The sequence below is a fragment of the Prinia subflava genome, chromosome 1 (genome assembly GCF_021018805.1).
Source record: "Prinia subflava isolate CZ2003 ecotype Zambia chromosome 1, Cam_Psub_1.2, whole genome shotgun sequence".
In the NCBI taxonomy this organism is placed as follows: domain Eukaryota; kingdom Metazoa; phylum Chordata; class Aves; order Passeriformes; family Cisticolidae; genus Prinia; species Prinia subflava.
This window is the reverse complement of record NC_086247.1, coordinates 252,012-266,821: the sequence shown is the minus strand read 5'-3', so window position 1 is coordinate 266,821 and position 14,810 is coordinate 252,012. Positions and strand designations below refer to the sequence as shown.

The 14,810-nt window shown below is 57.5% G+C and overlaps 1 protein-coding gene across 12 annotated transcripts in view; it reads left to right on the top strand.

Annotated features, from left to right (window-relative positions):
• Nucleotides 1-14,810, top strand: part of SCRIB (scribble planar cell polarity protein) — a 123,148-nt gene that overhangs the window by 21,498 nt on the left and 86,840 nt on the right. For all 12 annotated transcript variants that reach the window (XM_063397072.1, XM_063396567.1, XM_063396655.1 and 9 more), the window contains exons 2-12: nucleotides 1,864-1,981; nucleotides 2,185-2,263; nucleotides 3,585-3,674; nucleotides 4,340-4,396; nucleotides 7,733-7,796; nucleotides 9,703-9,777; nucleotides 10,707-10,851; nucleotides 11,132-11,250; nucleotides 11,821-12,020; nucleotides 12,677-12,843; nucleotides 13,413-13,537. In XM_063397072.1, coding sequence (XP_063253142.1) covers nucleotides 1,864-1,981; nucleotides 2,185-2,263; nucleotides 3,585-3,674; nucleotides 4,340-4,396; nucleotides 7,733-7,796; nucleotides 9,703-9,777; nucleotides 10,707-10,851; nucleotides 11,132-11,250; nucleotides 11,821-12,020; nucleotides 12,677-12,843; nucleotides 13,413-13,537 — 1,239 coding nt within the window. The remainder of the gene's footprint in view (nucleotides 1-1,863; nucleotides 1,982-2,184; nucleotides 2,264-3,584; nucleotides 3,675-4,339; nucleotides 4,397-7,732; nucleotides 7,797-9,702; nucleotides 9,778-10,706; nucleotides 10,852-11,131; nucleotides 11,251-11,820; nucleotides 12,021-12,676; nucleotides 12,844-13,412; nucleotides 13,538-14,810) is intronic.

Here is a 14,810-nt window from a genome sequence, read left to right as displayed (position 1 = left end):
GAGGGTGCCCCACACCCGAGGGTGCCCCACACCCGAGGGTGCCCCTCACCTCAGGGTGCCCCACACCCGAGGGTGCCCCTCACCTCAGGGTGCCCCACACCCCAGGGTGCCCCTCACCTCAGGGTGCCCCACACCTCAGGGTGCCCCACACCTCAGGGTGCCCCACACCTCAGGGTGCCCCACACCCGAGGGTGCCCCACACCCCAGGGTGCCCCTCACCTGAGGGTGCCCCACACCCGAGGGTGCCCCACACCCGAGGGTGCCCCTCACCTCAGGGTGCCCCTCACCTCAGGGTGCCCCACACCTGAGGGTGCCCTGCACCTGAGGATACCCCACACCCCAGGGTGCCCCACACCCCAGGGTGCCCCACACCCGAGGGTGCCCCATACCCGAGGGTGCCCCTCACCTGAGGGTGCCCCACACCCGAGGGTGCCCCACACCTGAGGATACCCCACACCCCAGGGTGCCCCACACCCGAGGGTGCCCCACACCCGAGGGTGCCCCACACCTGAGGATACCCCACACCTCAGGGTGCCCCACACCCGAGGGTGCCCCACACCTGAGGGTGCCCCACACCCGAGGGTGCCCCTCACCTGAGGGTGCCCCATACCCGAGGGTGCCCCACACCCGAGGGTGCCCCTCACCTCAGGGTGCCCCACACCCGAGGGTGCCCCACACCCCAGGGTGCCCCACACCTGAGGGTACCTGCAGGTGTCCTGGGGGCTCTGTCCCAGCAGCCTTGTGCAGGTGGATACCTGCAGACACCTGCAGAGGGAGGTTCAGAGCTCGCTCTGCTTTGATCCCTCTGTGTGTTCTGCTGTGACTTCAGCCGTGTTTTGGGAGCTCTGGGTGACCCCAGGGTTGTCTCTCCTGTGCTGCTGTGACCCCTCCCTGCCTGTGCTGGGGACAAACACGGGGTGATGTAACTCAGCAATGGCCTGTGCTGTCACTGCACACCTCAGGTTGCTCTTGGTCACTTCTGCAGTGGCCCCGCGTTGTTGTTTGTTATTCCCAGTGCTCTGGAACAATGCAGGAAATGCAGCAAACACCCCAGCCCTGGTTCCCATCCTGTCCGGGGCCTGACCTCTGGCTGCAGCGTGTGGTCAGTTGATAATTTCAGTGCATTGTGTTTAGTAATTCACAGGGGCTGGTGGTGTCTGGGAGGAGGGATTGGTGGGTCCTGGGGTTTGCCACTTGCACCTGATGGACTTCAGGGAGCCCCAAGGGCTGTGGGAAAGAGTTGAGTGTTGAGAGGGCCCTTCCAGTCACCATTCCTGTGGCTGTGGTGTTTCTAGAGAAGGATTTTTGTGCCTTCTCCAGTTCTGTGTTAACTCGGGGCCGTGCTGGCAGCTCACCTGTGCCTTTCCCACCTGGGACCAGGGGCACAGACGCTGTCCCTGATGCCGTGGGGACGGCCACTGATGTCCTGAGCAACCCTCCTGCACAGCAGGCGTGTGCAGCAGCAGGGACAGCTCTCTGGGCTGGCAGTCTCCTTGTGTTTCCCCTTTGCTGGCTCTGCTGGAGCTGCCTCACCAACCCCAGTGTCTGCTGCAGGCTGGACTTGAGAGCCTGGGGTGAACAGGGAATGTCTGATTTGTATCCTGTGCAGGAGGGAGGAGAGCAGTGGGGTGACAGTGGGAAATGAATGATCAGCCTGAACTCATTTATGCCTTTTTTCTTTTATCCCCTGCAGCCCTTCCTGGGGATTCTGGTTCTTGCAGTGGCTGCCCCGGGAGGGCCTGGCTGGGCTGGGGGTGGTGGGAGCAGGCAGGTTCCAGGGATGGGTGCTCAGGCTTCTCCTGTTGGGAGGAGATGGGATTCCCCAGAGCTGCTGCTGAGCCCGTTGTGTCCCTTCTGCCACAGCCTTTCTTCAGGCTCCTGAACCTGCGCAAGCTGGGCCTGAGTGACAATGAGATCCAGAGGCTTCCCCCCGAGGTGGCCAACTTCATGCAGCTGGTGGAGCTGGACATCTCCCGCAATGGTAAGGCCAGAGCTGGGCAGGGGCAGTGCCAGGCCCTGCCGAGCTCCCCGTGCCCGGGAGGAGCAGTGCCTGTCCTCACCTGTGGAGCCACCACCCCTCCAGGCTCCATGACAGGGGGCTTGTGCTACTGTCCCAGGCTGTCACCTCTACCTGCTGCCCCGTTTTCTCAAGCCTCTTTTGTTCTTTCACCTGTTTTTTTCCAGACATTCCAGAAATTCCTGAAAGCATCAAATTCTGCAAATCCCTGGAAATCGCAGACTTCAGCGGGAATCCTCTCTCCAGGTAGGAAGGAGAGCTGAGACTGCACATTGTCCCTGGCTCTCTCTGATCTTCATCCTGCAGTTGTGTCCCTGTGAAGCCAAGGCCTGGGGTTGTCCTGTCTCTTCCCAGGCTGCAGCTCTGCTCTCCTGGCAGGTGGAAGGAGTGCTCGGTGTTGGGAGGAGCTGCTCTGTGCTCCTCTGTGCTCCGTGGCTGTGAATGATGAGCACTGGTGTCAGCAGTGAGGACTTCTGTCCTCTTGCAATGAGTTTGTCGTTCCCTATGCACTGTCACAAACCAGAATGGATAAGGGCTTGTGCTGCAACGGAGAAAAAGCCTGCGTGCCATCCCCTGCACCTCTTTTGGGCCCCACTCTCAGCCATTTTTGCCCCTTTAGCCCCTTTTCCACCTCTCTCTTATTCACAACTGAGGACAGCCATGCTTTGAACCCTGTGTTTGGTTTTTTCCCTCTTACCTCAGTGCCCAGAGCTGTGCCCAAGTAGGAATCTGTGACTTGTCTTTCAGTCCTCTGTCTCTGTAGCTTTTAATACATAAATCTGGAGTTCAGTGTGGCTGCCCTGCCTCGGTGAGCTGTGTTTTCGGGCACTGTTGTCCTGCTGCCAGGGTCCCTGCAGGTGCCAGTCTGGCCCCTCTTACCTTTGTGCTCAGGGCAGGTGCTCTCAAGGTTTGGGCACATTTAACTCTGTTTCCTCTCCTGCTCCTGGGCACTGCTGGAGCGGGACAAGATTCCTGTTGGTGGCAATCCCAGCACCACAGGAATGGCCAGCACTTCTGCACCAGGTGTTGTTTGTCAGAGCTTTTCTGAATTTTTTTCTGGCTCAGGGTTCAATGAGTTGTGGGGGTGGGTGGTGAGGGGGCTCTACGAGCTGCCTGTGGAAGCAAAGGAATTTCCTCTTTCAGTGTTTTTGCCTGTTCTGTCACACCTTTGGTCTGTTGTGATGGTGCTTGGTCCTGGGGAGTGCTGCAGTGTCATCTGATATCAGAGATATCCTTTGTTGGGCACTTGGGATGCTTGGGAGCTCCTTTCTTCCAGGTGTAGAGGATCCCGTGGCATGGTTTAGTCTGGGATTTGTGCTCAAATGCTGCAGAGCTGGGATTGCAAACCTGGACAGGTCTGGTGCAAGGGGGTTTTGTGGTCTTGGAGGCAGAACTTGTCCTGGATCAGCAGCCAGAGCTGTTGATGGTTCCTGTTCTCCTTTCCACATGTTGAAGCCAATTGGATGAGATTTGCTTTAGTGGGATTCAGGTCTTTTGGGGGGCTTTGTACACAGGACTTTCAGGCTTTGTACACGGGACTGATGGAGTTTTGTTCATGTTCTCACAGGCTCCCTGAGGGCTTCACCCAGCTCCGCAGCCTGGGGCACCTGGCCTTGAACGATGTGTCCCTGCAGAGCCTCCCCACTGACATTGGGAAGTGAGTATGGCCCTGTGCTGGCAGAGGGAGGGGCTGGCGTGGGGACACCCTGCTGGTGGCATGAGGACAGTGGCAGGACCTGCGGGGACAGGCCAGGGGCAGCATTGTCCTGGTGCTGGCAGTGCTGTGTGAGCACCCCTGAGCCTTGGTTGGTTAAAGACCTTCCTGCAGAGGTTCCTGTCCTGGTCTCGGCTGTTTCTCCTGCTGTGATGGTGGCACAGCAAGGATTGATCCAGTCTTAATCCTGTCTTTCCCTGTGTTCTGAGTGCCCTTTTGCCCCTTTCCAGGCAGGTGTGGCCTGCCTGACGATGTTTGATTCAGATTTATGCTGCTCTCAAGTGGCCCCGTGGGGTGCAGTGCCTCTCCCATGGGATCTGGCTTTCCCCATGTGAGGGGTTTTACCCTTTTGGGCACACAGTCCTGTTGTGGCAGCGTGTTCCTGTGCTGAGTGTGGGCATGGTGTTGTTCCTCGTGGCTGCAGCAGGCACTCGTGCCCACCAAGCCCTTTCCATCCGTGCTGTTTCTGTTCCCCATCTCCATCCGTGTGTGCACATCCGAGCGTTGCACAGGACACGAGGGGTGGTTCCAGGGGAGATGAGCAGCTCCTTGCATGCCTGAAGCCCTGTCCAGTGAACCTGGCTCTCTTGCTCCCTTTTCTCTTGCAGTTTGGCAAACCTGGTGACTTTGGAGCTGCGTGAGAACCTGCTAAAGACTCTCCCCACGTGAGTGTCTGTCTGGGGGCTGTAGGAGTCTCCTGCCTGATCGTTCCTGCTGCTTCCTCAGGGACCAGTGCAGGCTTGGGAGGGCTCAGGCTGCATCCTGCTGGATTTCCATAAATTGGGGCAAGGAGGGAGAGGATGGTGCAGGGCTGGAGAGCAGCAAAGGGTGTTGAGAGCCTGTACTCAGCCTGTACAAGGATTGATTTAGTATAGACAATGTTCCCAAAAAAAGCTGCTGGAAGTAGTGAGAACCATTCTTCCTGAAGAGGTGAAGCAGGCAATGGATTCTTTTGGAAAGAAGGAGAAAACTGTGGATGGGGTGTAGGAGGAGCTCTGTGCACAGTGAGGCTTTGAAGGGCAGCAGAGTACAGCTGAAGGGTCTGGTTTGCTTCTGACATCTGTTTTGTTGGATGTCCCTCCTGGCTGTCCTGGAGGGGATAAATGGGATAATTGCCTTCCCTCCAGCAAGGGAGAAGAGGTAAGTGTTGTTCCACGTTCTGGAGTTAGGGATAGGGATGAGTTCCTGGCAGGGAACAGGACTGCTGGAGGTGATGCTCTCAGCTGGATGGACGTGGAGAATTCTCCAGTTGCTGCTTTAGTCTTTGCTTTGGCCCATCAGAGCTTGTTGAGTTTTCCACTCTCATCAGCTCTCTCAGCTTGTCTCCTGTTTGCTTATGCATCCCATGGTGATTCCCCCAGCTTTCCCTGGGTGCCACTGGAGAGGATTCTGCCCACTCCTTTTGGAACAGCAGTGTTTTGGGGCCACGTGAGCTCCTCAGTGAATGTGTGCAGTTGTTGTCACCTGTCCCCAGAGCTCTCTCACTGCTCCTGGCAGGAGCTCAGTTTGTCTGCTGGCACTTTCCCCTGTGGCAGCACAGATCAGAAGCACAGGATCTCGTTGTCATTAATGATGCTGTGCAGATCTCTCTGCTCAGCAGTGACCCTGGCACAGAGGGGTGATGGCAGGGGCAGCTCAGATGGTCCCACGTGGGGCATCACCACAGGGGACAGTGAGAGTTAAAGCTCCTCATCACAGAACCCCAGCGTGGTTTGAGTTGGAAGGGACTTTGGAGCTCATCGTGTTCCAGCCCATTGCCTCGGCAGGGACACCTTCCACTATCCCAGGTTGCTCCAAGCCTCGTCCAGCCTGGCCTTGAACACTCATTCCAGGCTGAGAAGTGGCAAACAGGAGGAGTTTGGGTGCTGGGCTGCTCCTGTGCCTGTTCCTGTCCTGGGTGTGGATACAGGCAGGTACCACAGCTGGGTTACTGCAAAGGGCTGCAGTATCTTCATCCAAGACTGGGCTTTCAAACTGCACTGAGGACAGTCCCCATAGCTTTTTGCCATCTCAGAACTGCCAGGTCTCTGGAGTCCTGAGAACTCAGTCTGTGACCACACCCCTGGGTTTTTGTGGAGATCTTTCCTGCCCAGTGCTCCCGTGTTGCCCTCTGGTAGATCTGGTGCCATCCAGCAGGGTGCTTGTAGTGTGCTGTGAGGTTCTGGGGCTTTTCACTGGAAGGTTAATCCAGGCTTGATGCTCATTCTGTAATGCAAATTCAGCTTCTTCTCATCTTTCCACAATTCCCCAAATTTTATTTTGGGATGATTTCCAAAAGTAGACCACGGATCTTGAAGGCCAGGGTGATTCTGATCAGAAGTGTCAGTCAGGTACAAGGTGGCAGTCGATGGCCAGAACCATTTCAGTGATGCTGTGGGGTTCTCTAAGGCTCTGGTGCTTTGCCTGCACCTTGTGCACAGGAACAGCTCTAAATGAGATCAGGTGACCTTGCCAAAGGGGAGAATGACTTAAGCTAAAAATGCCTGGTGCTTTGTTCCCAGGGTTCCTCAGCCCAGGGGGTAGGTGGGCTTCAATTCTGAGAATCTAGGGCAGCAGAATGCATCAGTGTCCTGTTGGCATTTTTTTGTTGTAGAGCTTCTTGAAAGACCCAGCTTGCAGTGCCCTTTGTTTGCCAAAATTCCATTTCTTTGGTCAGTGTTCTGATAGTGCCTGAGCTGTGAAGTGGCTCAGCTTGCACAGCTGGTGCAGCCCTGCTTTGTCCCATGCAGATGGGATGCAGCAGAGGCTTGGGAAGGGCAGCTCTGGTGTGTTCTTGTGGAATGGTGGAGGCTGAGCTACCCTGAGAGCTTCTGCAGATGTCACCAGCGTGGAGTCCACAGCTCACTTTGGGAATTCAGCCTGTGAAGGTGCAGAGGGACAGTCAAGGCTGAATCACCTTCAGGGGAGTTAGAGTTGATGTACGTTCATGGTGAAGGAGGATCCTTTGGATGAAACTGCTGATGAACCTTTCCTGGCGTTTATCTCAAAATCCACTGCTGCACGCAGTAGGAAATGAATTTTCCTGTGTAGCCCAGATGTTTTTACAGCCTGGTCAAGGCAAGACAGCTCCCTTTTATTGCAGCTCCCAACAGCCTCAGTTTGGGTGGCCTCAAGAGGTGGACCTGTTTCCAGAGAAATGTGGGGATTTCTCTGTTGGAATGGTTCCTTTAAAGAGAATAAAGCTGTTTTCTGCTGGGGGAGTGGGCAGGGCTGGCAGCCCCACCCTGGCACACGGTGAGGGGCAGCAGTGCCCTGGGGAGGTGGGATGGAGTTGATGGGTCAGGCTCAGGTGTGAGGACAAATGAGCACCTGGACTGTGTCAGGAGAACCCCCCTGGGTTTGTGGGGCTGGAGGCCTTGTCCACCCCCTTGTCCACCCCCAGTGGGGTGTGTGGGGGGCTCGGGGCACGTCCCTGGGGTGCTGGTGGGGACAGGCTGTGGGTCCTGTGCAGCGTCTTCATCGTCAGCTTCTGTCTGTACACGGTCACCTCACCCCAGACACCAGGCCAGCGTTGTCCTCCCTTCCTCCTCAGTGGCATGAGCCTCCTGTTTGGGGACACTGAGGCTGTGGGATGTGTCATCCTCCTGTCCCTGCAGCTGTGCCCCCCTTGCCCCCAGACGTGTCTTGTCCTCTGCTGAGTGCCTCCTGTTGCCTGTCAGTCCGTGCCCAGGCCCCTGTCCTTGCTGCAGGGGGAAGGTGTGGCTGGTCATGGTTTTAATCAAAGGGTATCTTATGGTGGGAGGGGGAGAAGGCAAACTGGTACCAGTGGAACTGGGACTGCTGGTGCCCCTGAGCCCAGTTCCCTGGGGTGAACGGTCTGGCTTGGGGAAGGGACCAGCCCCACAAACTGCTGGGCTCAGAGGGGCCGTGAGAAAGGCCAGGACTGCCCCACCTGCTCTAGGAGTTAGTGGAGCTCGTGTGATTTGTGCAATGTGTGTCCCAGATGCTAACCTCCTGCTCTTTATTTCTTGTTTTCTCTCTCTGTCCCCTGTGCCTTGCAGCTCACTCTCCTTCCTTGTCAAGTTAGAGCAGTTGGATCTCGGTGGCAATGACCTGGAAGTGCTGGTAGGTGAGGGCTGCTGGGGAGGGGTGTGGGTGGCTGCACCTCTGTGCAAGCAGGTGGGTTTCTGCCTGAAATGCAAAGAAACAGGCCCATGGGTTATTTGGGGAGATTCTGATCTGCCCAGCATGGCCCAGCCATCATTCCAGATGAATTTCCTCTTCGTGTGTCAGCCCTCGTGTCTTGTGTCCTGCTGGCCTCACACACTGCCTGCTCTGTCCTCTCCAGCTCCGGGATGGTAATTCTGTCTGGCTGCCAAGGATCTTTCCTTTCCAGCAAGGCTCTGGTGCTCCCCTTCTCTGTCCTGCACTGCCCCCAGCTGGTTTCCTTCTCTTCCAGCTTCCTGCCTTTCTCCTTTCTGATATGATTTCTGCCCCACAGGGTGCTGGGCCATTCCCTGTCGTCCATGGCAGTGAGGGTAGCCCAGTGTGGGGGCTCTCTCCATGGAGGGCTCAGCATGTGGAGAGCAAGGGCACAGTCTCAGAATTCAGCTTATCTGGGCATCGGGGACACCCTGTGATATTCTGTAACTTTGCAGCTTCGGATTAAGCTATTATTGTATCTTATTCTTCCTCTTCTGGGATGGGTTTTGGCAGAAACCCATGGAAGCTGGGAGGCAAAGGGGTTCCTGCAGCTCAGCTGTGCACAGGCTGAACTCACCTGTGAGAGCAGGTGTGTGACACCTGAGCCACGCCTCAGAGGAGCAGATTCCAAACCCAAATGCCGGGGTGGGCTGTGGGATGTGAACGTGTGTCTGTCACAGCTGATGGTGCCACTGGGTCATCTTGAGTTGGCCAGGGATACCCAAATGTTTATTTTCATGTGTGAGAGGAGGAGGATGCATTTCTTCTGGAAGGCCAGAATTTCCAACCCCCTAGAATCATGGAATCATTTAGGTTGGAAAAACCACCTGAGACCACTGAGTTCAGTCATTTTCCCAGTGCTTGCCAAGGCCACCACTAAGCCTTGTCCCCAAGTGCCACATGCACACAGCTGTAAAGTCACCCCAGGGCTGAGGACTCCACCTCTGCCCAGGGCAGCCTGTGCCAGGGCTGGACAGCCCTTTCTGGGAAGGAATTTTCCCAGTACCCAACCTAAACCTTCTGTGGCACAACTTGAGACCGATTGCCTCTGTCCTGTCCCCTGTTCCCTTGGGAGCAGAGCCTGATCCCCGCCTGGCTCCGTCCTCCTGCCAGGGAGTGCAGAGAGCAGGATCTCCCCTGAGCCTGCTCCTGCCCCAGCTCCCTCAGCTGCTCCCTGTCGCTGTGAGCTCAAAAAGACACACAGAGCCAAGAATTCGGGAGAGCAGCAGGGGAGAATCCCCCCTTTGTTTATTACTTCCTTTTATATACTTTTAGCAAGGTGGCCATGGATTGGAGAGTGGTATTCCCACCTCTCACCCACATTGGTCAAAGGGGCTGTCACACAGTCGTTCCTCTCCAAGGATAAGAATGTAAAACAGTGATAATGTTTATTACAAAACATAACTGCTGTTTTCTTGAAACGAGCGTGAGAAGGTGAAAAACCTTCTACTTAATATGAACGCTCAGCAAACTAAGAAATCTCCTGGTAACAGCTCTGCAGCAGAGCTGAGCTGCAGGTTTGGTTCTTGCCTGGCACAGTCCTGCTGCGCCACCCTTGGAGCCCTGCAGCCAGGGCTGGATAACCTTTCCAGGAAGGAATTTTCCCAATATCCAACCTAAACCTTCTGTTTGGGAAGACATTCCCTCAGACATTCCCTCAGACATTCCCAGACAGTGCAGCTCTCCCGTGATGACCGTGGATGGGCCTGGGAGGGCTGAGAGGCAGAGCAGCGCCTGGCTTTGCAGAGAGGGGAGTGTTTGCAGCATCCTCAGCAGCGTCCCCGTGTCCCTGGGAGGGGCTGATGCCACCTCTGTCCTGTCTCCACAGCCGGACACGCTGGGCGCGCTCCCGAACCTGCGCGAGCTGTGGCTGGACCGGAACCAGCTCTCGGCGCTGCCGCCGGTGAGTGCCCAGCAGCACCCAACCCTGCCCCTGCCCCGGCACCCACCCCTGCCCTGCCCAGCAGCACCCACCCCTGCCCTGCCCCAGCACCCACCCCTGCCCCTGCCCAGCAGCACCCAACCCTGCCCTGCCCCAGCACCCACCCCTGCCCCTGCCCAGCAGCACCCAACCCTGCCCCTGCCCTGCCCCTGCCCCAGCCCCTGCCCCTGCCTGTGCCCCTGTCCCTGTCCCTGTCCCTGCCCCTGTCCCTGCCCCTGCCCCAGCCCCTGCCCCTGTCCCTGCCTGTGCCCCTGTCCCTGCCCCTGTCCCTGCCCCTGTCCCTGCCCCTGTCCCTGCCCCTGCCCCTGCCCCTGCCCCTGTCCCTGTCCCTGCCCCTGCCCCTGCCCCTGCCCCTGCCCCTGCCCCTGCCCCGGCCCCTGCCCCTGCCCTGCCCCTGCCCCTGCCCCAGCCCCAACCCCTGCCCCAGCCCCTGTCCCTGCCTGTGCCCCTGTCCCTGTCCCTGCCCCTGCCCCTGCCCCTGCCCCTGCCCCTGCCCCTGCCCTGCCCCTGCCCCTGCCCCAGCCCCAACCCCTGCCCCTGCCCCTGTCCCTGCCCCAGCCCCTGCCCCTGCCCCTGCCCCTGCCCTGCCCCTGCCCCTGCCCCTGCCCCTGCCCTGCCCCTGCCCCTGCCCCAGCCCCAACCCCTGCCCCTGCCCCTGCCCCTGCCCCTGCCCCTGCCCCTGCCCCTGCCCCTGCCCCTGCCTGGCCCCTTCCCCTTCCCCTGCCCCTGCCCCTGCCCCTGCCCCTGCCCCTGCCCTGCCCCTGCCCTGCCCCTGCCCCTGCCCCTGCCCCTGCCCCTGCCCCTGCCCCTGCCCCTGCCCCTGCCCCTGCCCCTGCCCTGCCCCTGCCCTGCCCGCCCTCCCTCAGCCCTGGCTGTCCTCTCTGCTGCAGGAGCTGGGCAACCTGCGCCGCCTGGTGTGCCTGGACGTGTCCGAGAACAAGCTGGAGCAGCTGCCCAACGAGGTCAGCGGGCTGGTGGCCCTGACGGACCTGCTGCTGTCCCAGAACCTTCTGGAATCCATTCCCGACGGGATCGGTGAGCGCTGTGGGATGGGGAGCGCTGCGGGACCTCGCTGCCTTGGCTGTGCTCCTGAAGAGCTTCTGGAGTGTCTGTGGCAGGGAGTCAGGGATGCACGGGCAGTCAGTGGGTGGTGCAGGGGGGCAGAGCTCTGCAGGAGAACCCAGGAGGTTCATCAGGGGTGTGTGAGGCCTGTGGACAGCCTGGTGGCAGGAGAGGCACAGCCTGCGGGGTTGGGTTGTGTGAGCATCATCCTTCTCTGTGGCACAGCTCACACCTCACTTGTCACCCTGGCCAGGTCAGCTGAAGCAGCTCTCCATCCTCAAGGTGGACCAGAACCGCCTGACAGACATGACAGAATCGATTGGGGACTGTGAGAATCTGTCTGAGCTCATCCTGACCGAGAACATGCTGACAGTGAGTACCCAGCACCCTCCCCGTGCTGCTCAGTGCAGGGATCCCTCCCACCTCCTGCCCTCCCAGCTGAATTCCTGAGCGTGCTCCAGCTGCTTCTGCAGTTTCACCAGGGTCACAGACGTTTCTCTCACTGATTTTTTTCCCTGGGGTAGCAGGGATGCTGGGCTTGCCCATCCCAAAGCCCATCCCAGCTGACAGTGCAGGACCACATCAGGGGCTGCACTGGTGACGGGTTTGGGATGGTGTGCTTGAACATGGCCCTGCTCCAATCTGCCTGGGGTTTGGCTGGTAAAGCATAAGGACTGGCAATGGGCAGATAAACAGAAGGGAAGCCTTGACCAGAGGTGGTTGGAGTGTGCTGTGCTGTACTGAGGGGAAGGATTGGCATGGATCACTCTGTGAGCCTGAGGGAAAGCCTGTCCCAAAGATGTCCCAAAGATATCCCCAGAGCGTTGTCCCAAATGTGTCTGTTGCGACACAGGAAGGCAGCTTGTCCCCAGACCGAGGGCTTTGTGCCTTTGACCTGAGCTGCCCTTTCCTCCTGCCACCACTGACCCGGCTCCTTCCCAGGCCCTGCCCAAATCCCTGGGCAAGCTGGGCAAGCTGACGAACCTGAACGTGGACCGGAACCGGCTGACGGCGCTGCCGGCGGAGATCGGGGGCTGCGCCAACCTCAACGTGCTGTCCCTGCGCGACAACCGCCTGGCCCTGCTGCCCCCCGAGCTGGCCAACACCACCGAGCTGCACGTGCTGGACGTGGCTGGCAACAGGTGAGCAGCACGGGGCTGCTGAGGGGGATGCTGGACCCGTGTGGATCCCAGGATCCACGGTGTGGAAACGCCCGGGCTGCTTGCTGAGGGCTTGAGCTTTGCCTGTGAACCCCTTGTCTGTGTCACCTAAACACAGGGTAGAGGAAGGCAGAAATGTGAGGGCGTTTTATCATGTGTGAAATAGAGATCAGGGAAGTCCCTGGCCACTGGCTTCCTTTCCTTCCTGCGGATTTTGTGGGTTTGTGTCATTAGTCCTCAGGGGTCAGTCATTCATGGAGTGTAGATGCCTGGGAGCAGTTCTGAAGGGTCCTGCAGTTCTTTTTGCTGGGGTTGGCACCTTTGGGAGCAGCAGAAGGCTGCCCAGAGGTTCTGTAGGGAACATTCTATACACTGGTGTATGAGAGTGTTGTTTTTCTGTTTCTAAACCCCTCCACACTGTTGGAGGGAGTTGTCTCCTGCTGAAGGCTGGTGAGGATGGGATATTGGAGCCTGATCCACAGCCATGGACAAAATCTGCTGTTCCAGTGGGTAGGACTGAGGGATCCACAGCAGCTTGGCTCTGTCCCTCTCTGTCCAGGTGGGGCAGTCTGGAGCTGAGCTGAAGCTCCTTCCTGACCAGGTAAATTTAACAAGCAAATTGTTTTTCTCTTTTGCAGGCTGCAGAACTTGCCCTTTGCTTTGACAAATCTTAATCTGAAAGCCCTGTGGCTGGCAGAAAACCAGTCCCAGCCCATGCTGAAATTCCAGACCGAGGATGATGAGAAGACAGGAGAAAAGGTTCTCACCTGCTACCTGCTCCCGCAGCAGCCCTCTCCCAGCCTGGGTAAGGATCTGCATCACGAGCACATCACATCACAAGCACTGGCTGCAGAGCCTTGTGCTCTGGAGGGGGCTGAGGCTCCTGCTCTGCTGGGTTGGACTGTCCTTACTGTGATTCCTGTAGCACATCCAGGCTCTTGTGTGGCTGGGACACCATTCCCAGTGATTGTTAAAACTGAGGAATTGCTTTCTGCCGGGTTGTAAGGCCCTGCAGCCTCATCTCTGAGTGTTCTCTGCTTGGATCTGCTGACAGGCAGGTAATTTTCATTGTCCTGTCAGCATGGTGTTCCTGCCTCATTTCTACCTTTTCCTGCCCTTCTTGGGTGAGGAGTGCTGGAGCTGAAGTTCCAGCATCACTCATCACTCACAGAATTCTGTAGAGGCTGCTGGAGGCTGGTGGGAGGTGTACAGGGGCACATCTGATGTTGAGGCCACAGCCTTTGTCCCCAAGGCCTCTGATGCCGTGGGCAGATACAACAGAAGCGCCCTAATGGGATAAGAACTGACTTCCCTCTGAGTGTACAACCCTGCTGTTCCCAAAAGGAGCTCCCACTCTGTTCCCTTCCTCCCCAGAGAACCTCCTGCAGAACAGCGTGGATGAGAGCTGGACAGACACCAACCTGAACAGAGTCAGCGTGATCCAGTTCCTGGATGAACCTAAGGGAGATGATGACGACGAGTGTGGAGCTGAGAGACGAGTAAGGAGTTCCTGGAGGCTCCCAGTTGGATCCCTGTGGAAGCACAGGGACAAACTGAGCTTTCCCAAGCTGAGGAGCCGCTGTGGTGTCCTGTCTCACCCTGTGGCACTGCTGTGTGCAGGTGCCACAGCCTGAGGCTGTTTGGTGCCCTGAGGACCTCAGCAGGAGCAGAAGGGAATGAATTCTGTGGTGCAGAGTTGTATTTTGGGGCTCTTCTGTGGGAGTGGAGCACTGACGTGCCCAGGCAGCACTAAAATATCCAGAGATTCCAGCAGAGCTCTGCCAGGACGGGGTTTTAGCTCACCCCCACCACGGGGAAGGGCTGCCCAGCCAAACCCAGGCCATCCCCATCCCTCCAAGCATGGAGGCAATGCAGCCCATGCTGTCCTGTTAGTAAATAAACACTGCAGGCAGCCTCAAAACCTGCAAGAGGCTTCCAGTGCAGATGCAAAGGCCAGGACAGAAGTTTTCAGCAAGTGCTCTGAGGGTTTCAGTCTCTTACAGGACTTTATCTCTTCTTTGTTTATGGGAAGCCATCCTTGAGATCTGAATCCTTCTGATGAATGGTGTTTGCAGCTGTCCTGGGAGTGTGTGTGTGCTGCTGGCATTGGGAGGTTTGGGGTTTTTGAATTGTTTTTAGCACTGTTATTAGTTTTAGAATGCTGGTTTTCTTGACTGTCTACCTGGGATGGAACTCACTGAGCAGCACCAGTTCTGGTGCATTTGGGCTTGGCAGAGCTGTTAAGTCCAGAGGAATTAGGAAAATATCCCAGGATTTCTCACCTGTGTCCTGGAGGAGTTTCTGTGTCCATAGTTTTTTGTTTACTAAGCCTGAAACACCACTTTAAACTTCCCCACTCTTACCATTCTTCCTGAAGCTGTTACCAGCTGGGGAGCAGGATGGTGTCCTGAGGGAGCTGCCGGGTTCCTGCCTCTGTTCTCTCCCCTTCCAGCTGCAGGCTGTGAGCCTGGAGCAGGTCCTGCAGCAGGGCTGGTCACATCCCCGTGGGACCCTGGCTCTCTGATAAAGGTGTCAGAACCTGCAGAGGCCTGATAAAGGTGTTAGAACCTGCAGAGGTTCATTCCTGGCTCTCTGATAAAGGTGTTAGAACCTGCAGAGGTTCATTTCCAGGGATTGATAAAGGTGTTAGAACCTGCAGAGGGTCATTCCTGGCTCTCTGATAAAGGTGTCAGAACCTGCAGAGGGTCATTCCCCAGCCTGATAAAGGTGTTAGAACCTGCAGAGGGTCATTTCCAGGGATTGATAAAGGTG